We start from the raw sequence: 5,597 nt of genomic DNA on the forward strand, positions 1-5,597 counted from the left end.
ATGAACTTGGCTAAAGCGAAAGCTCACCAACACATATTTCGAGAAATAGATGGGCGAGATAAACTCGGCTCAAAATAGCAAATGTGTATAATCTAAGTCTATATAGAAAAACGACTTTTGTCTCCAGATAGGAGATAAATAGACTTTTGAGTGATAGATAATTTCAAGTCTCCACATACCTTTTAGTCGATGAAGATCCACCGGTTCCTTGAGTAGTCCTTCGTTTTGTATGATGATTGCCATGGAGTTCTTGAGCTCAACTACACTTTCTATCCTAGTCCGAGACCTTATCTATAGTAGACTAGAAGTCAAGACTTATAATTTTGATCACTAACATTGACAAACATGCTTGAGATAGCAACGCATGCGAGTTCGACCGAGCAATGCTCTAACATAAGTAATCTTCGTATGTCATGTCTTCAATTTAAACGTCTTGAAAGAAATATAGGTAAAAATGAAACAAATCAAATCTGTGTTACTAACCTCGAACAGAAGGATGATGGGTTCGTTGAAGTCAATATGTCTTCAGGTTCTTCAGAGTAACATGAGCGAATCTCAACATTTTTATTGTTCCTAGTCTAACCTAACAAAGTTGACTCTAGTAATCTAATCAACCAACTTCGAGTTTTAGAGCTAAAGTATGACAACCAAATTTGACATACCAATGCTTGGTGGGTTCAACCGAACAATGCTCTAACATCTTAAATTAGTTTGTATTCAATCTGGACTAGGTCCCGGGGTTTTTCTACAAGATTATAGTTTCCTCGTTAACAAAACTTTGGTGTGTTTTCTTTACTTCTATTCCCGTATTATAATTTCATTTAAAATTAAATTAAAATAAAATAGTAAGTTTAATCAATCTTGTAGAACTTAGTTCTAGGAATATTAAACATACAAGACTTGTTCTTGTTGGAATTCGGATCTTGAAAAAGACCATTGCAGGTTTTCCTTGGATATTGATTTTTGATATCGTCCAGGGAATTTGTCATACAGGTTCAGGAATGAAAAAGTTGGTGGTTCACTAGGAACCCTCTACTTTTTGAATTGTATCAGAGAAGGAAAACATTGTAAAGACATAATAAGTCTATTTTATAGCGATTCAAACCTATAGACGTGAAGCTTGTGTCAACCAAGTTCATTTTATGTACCACTGGGATTTGATGACACTAATTACATATGGTGTAAAATTATATTATGTGTGTTCTTGTTACAAGGTCGTGATTTCAATAAACGGGTGAAAGTCATCAAGGGTTACACTCATTCACGTCTGAGGAAATCAACGAATATGATGTTGTTGAGATTAGTGCAACAAAGCAAAATTTTGATAGGATTACGACATAAGCCAAGATCTCCAACATCATGTGACTGCATGTTAAACTTCGAAAAAAGCTTGGGATATCTTGGAGATAGTTTTCAAAGAAAATACTGCAGAGAAAGAAGCAAGGCTTCAAAACATAGCATATGACAGGGAAAAACTTTGTATGTCTTATGATGATACCTTTGATGAACTTTACCTAAAAACTCTCACAGATAGTTAATTCTTCACATTCATTAAGAGGAACTATTCTAGAGAAAGATATTGTGTGTAAAATTAATAGGTATCTACCATCAACATACCAACTTAAAAAGCATGACATTACATAAGCGAATAATCTTTTAAAAACTAACAAAGAGTGATCTAGTTGGTGAATTAAAGATCTCTGACAATGAACACCGGTCTAAAAAGAAAGATAAGTATTTTTGGCGAAGCTGTAAGCAATACTAGTCCATTTGAGGGTAAACTCTAGTATGACAGAGACTAAGAATGATACTCCATGACAATTTAAAAAATCTTTAACAAGTATGTGACTTATGATAAGGAGGGATCCAGTGTAAATTCAAGTTCTTTGACAATGCTGTAAACAACACTTGTTGCAGCTGAAGCAACGAGTATATCCCAACGAGTGAGTTTTGAGGATAAAAAAATGTGCATGCCCCTCTCGAGAAAAACGATTTAAGTCTGATCTAGCTGTTGCTCTTGAAAAGATCAAAAGTTTGGTAGAACAAAATATGATTTTCAAAGAACTTAAGCTCGGTAATAGCTCAAACAAAGTATCCTCGATATTAGAAGCATGTAGAAATCATCGTGATGCACGACGATTGGGCTATAAGGAATAAACGATCCTAGTACTTGCAAAGAGGTACACCTTCTCAAGGCTAAAAATTCTTCTAAACCAAAGGCTTCCATTGATGTCAAAAGTGACATACCTTCATCGCCAGTTAATGATGGAAAGAGGAAAAATTCTATCAAGCTCCAAAGCATGCACATACACATTCATGTGATAATCAAAATCACTTTTTTCATGCCGCTTAAAATTGTTTTTATTGTGGAAAAATAGGCTACTTATGAAGGGTATGCAGATTTCATAAAAGAGATGGAACAAGATATGTTTCTGGTCATAAGAAGACAAGATCAGATGCTCCCAACTAGAAAAAACTGACTTGCATAAAATCAGTTCTTCTATTATTTCCAGACCTTGGCCTTCAGAATACATAGGTAGCCCATGTGTTACAACTTGTCCTAAATGAATTGCAACTTTTAACCCTAACCACTTCGCCACGATCGAGTACACCATGAATGACCACATATGTCAAAAAAATTTATGAAGTTTCGAGTGAGGATTGAGCTAATGTCATTGGATAAATAAGAAAAAATCAGGCATTCATCACAACCTCAATTTTTGTGAATGCTCCTCGCATCCTCCAAATGTAGGTTAACTAATTTTGGACGATAATGAGGCAATTTTTTTTATATCTTATAATTGTTGGGGTTTTGTTCCGTGAAGATTCCGGAACTTATCGGAACGTAACTTGGGTGTTCCACAAGTTATGTGATTTCCTAGTTTAGGATTTCTTAATTAAGGTGTGAGTCTATTTTTAAGAGTTCTAAGACTTGGAGAGCAGGGATTTGTCTACTATATAAGAGGGATTATATTGTGAGTAGAAATCCATTCTCTTGGAGAATCCTCTCAAGAACAAGAGTGATCGCGGGCCACAACCGTTGTGTCCTACAATGGTTGGTGATGGGGCAAAATCTATGTGAGAAGATGAGTTGTAGTGAGAACGGGTATGGGAGAAATCTAGAGTTCATATGAGAGAAGCCAGAATTCATAAGGTTCTTCGTGTTCTTGTCTAAAGTCGAAGCAACCATGGCGGTAGAAGTTTACGGAAGAAGAAGAAGAACAAAGGAAGAGGTAAACTCTACGTAATATGTCTTATTGTTTCTAACATTTAGCGCTAGTGGGTTATATAACTAGTTGATTATATGATGTATGCCGATGTAATAACTTGTTATGATAATGAAGATTCTCGGGGTGGTTTTGGTCGTGGATGTAGCCTACAAAGGTGAGCCACCTAATCTTTGTGTCGTGTGTGATTGTCTATTATCGTATAGATTATATATTCGTGCTAGTATTATATGATCATGCTAATCTAAAGATGCAAGTGGAGGATTCGAGCTAGTTATCTAAAATAGGATGGTTCATGAAATTGACTTTTATGGAAGCATGTCGGTTCGAGATGAACATAACCTCAGTTTCGCGATAATAATGCTTTCTGTCGGTAGCTCTTTTGTTAAAGCTTTCGCGAGGCTCATCTGAAATCCAAACACTCTTTCAAAATTTTAGCGAAATCCAATTTACCATCCCTTGGCAAGGGTACAAGGAACATGAGTCAAACATGTTGTGCCTGGAAATCTCAAATAGAGCCCAGTCTAGCTCAAATTTGTACGTCTCCTCAGATAAGATGAAAAGTAAATATTAGTGTAAGAGTATGGCTTGATTAATGACTAACTACTGAGTTGCTTGTCTTATCTCAACTTGCAACACACACTTGGTATGCATGCTTTTCGATTTGAAACATGCATCAAGGAAAACTTCATGAATTTTTCTTTAATCACGGACTACTAAATGACATTGATAAATGAGTAATAATAAAGAGACCGATTACAAATACTGAAGGAACCGAATACTAAAGAGACAGATTCTATATTGGAAAGTATGTCGTATGAAACGTGCACCTATTAGCTAGGATCAATGGTTGAATATCTAGTAGCAAACTAGAGCACTTATATAGAGAAAACTTATTGAATCGCCTAAACGAAAATCCAGCGATTAATCAATTTGCCAAAAGATCATGTCCACAAATGCTCAACAATCATGCTTATCTCTATAATAGCAAATTGCAAAACCATCAAGTGGTACGATGGTTATCATACTCCCTCTTACTACGTAGACCAAAATTCCGTAATTATCAAAATAAAAATGAAAACTCCTGTTTGTACTTTGCAGTAGTTGGATGCAGTCTAGGCACCACTGTCCTACCAATCAAAAAAATGGACGGTGTACCGGTGCTTGTTGATTGTACATTCATGGTAGAGCTGAGAATCATCAAAACAAAAAAGAAGCTTTACCATCTTTCATGTGTTCTACAATGTCTTGTCAGAAACGCCAACGAGGGTGATGCCAATAACGTTACACAAATAAGGAAAGCCGAAAACAAATCTGTAAAAGATGGCAAAGATATTCTGCCAAATACGGCACACAGTAAATAAAACCAGCTTAAAAATAAAACCAAATGACCGACGACCCTACCTCTGTTACCCAAGGGAAGAAGAGAGGTAATGCGAGGCATCTATTGGATGTCGCATCTTAGTGGGAAAAAGATCACCATTTATTACGAGGAAAGAAGAAAAAGAAGACAAACAAATGCTGAGTAGATTTTGCTAAAAATAGAGAAAGAAAAAGAAAGTAAGAAACATTAGAGAGGTTTTGGAATAATGTATATAGTAAATGATATTCCAAATGTAGAAACAATGAATAAATAAAAATGACACAAGGAAATTACTGAAAAAAGACTGCAATTGAGAAATATAGAAAAAATAGCCATGCATGGTTACCGTTTCAATGGTTTTTGCCATTTTGGGTACGCATATTCTCTCTCACCTCTCTATCTTCCTTTATCACTATATTTAGTTATGTTTTCCTTGTTTGGAATCAAAAGGAATTTATAGGAAAATTGAAAATTAAAAATACCCAAATCCTAAAAAGTCATATCTATTTTCTTCTGCTATCATCAATCTATATTAATCGCTTTCCCTATATTTTGATTTTCCTCTTTCTATTTATACAACAACCCCATTATAATTCTGATGGTACAAATAACAACAACAACACCAGGAAGAAGAGAATTTACAGATACAGAAAGGAAATTAGAAGATAGAGGAAGAAAAATGGGTAGAGGGAAAATAGAGATCAAGAGGATTGAGAATGCTACTAGTCGTCAAGTTACATTTTCAAAAAGGAGAGCAGGATTATTGAAAAAGGCTCAGGAATTATCTGTTCTATGTGATGCTGAAGTTGCCCTTATTATCTTTTCAAGCACCGGAAAACTCTTTGAATTTTCTAGTTCTGGGTAAGGATTCTTTTTCTTTGATTTATAATTTCTTACAAAAATTTGTCTTTTATTTTTTTACTGTAGATGATCATGCATGCAATTTACTGTCCGTTTTCATAGATTTTTTTTTTTTAATTTTGAGATAAAATGTTTTTTTTTTTTTT

At 34.9% G+C, this 5,597-nt stretch overlaps 1 protein-coding gene across 2 annotated transcripts in view; it reads left to right on the top strand.

Annotated features, from left to right (window-relative positions):
• Positions 1-4,968: 4,968 nt before the first annotated feature.
• LOC113313330 (MADS-box transcription factor 23-like) overlaps positions 4,969-5,597 on the top strand; it is a 3,773-nt gene continuing 3,144 nt past the window's right edge. Inside the window, exon 1 of one of the 2 annotated variants that reach the window (XM_026562094.1) lies at positions 4,969-5,451. In XM_026562094.1, coding sequence (XP_026417879.1) covers positions 5,189-5,451 — 263 coding nt within the window. In that variant the 5' untranslated portion in view covers positions 4,969-5,188. The remainder of the gene's footprint in view (positions 5,452-5,597) is intronic. The other variant, XM_026562092.1, reaches the window with a different exon arrangement.

This window comes from Papaver somniferum, chromosome 9, assembly GCF_003573695.1.
Source record: "Papaver somniferum cultivar HN1 chromosome 9, ASM357369v1, whole genome shotgun sequence".
Lineage (NCBI taxonomy): Eukaryota > Viridiplantae > Streptophyta > Magnoliopsida > Ranunculales > Papaveraceae > Papaver > Papaver somniferum.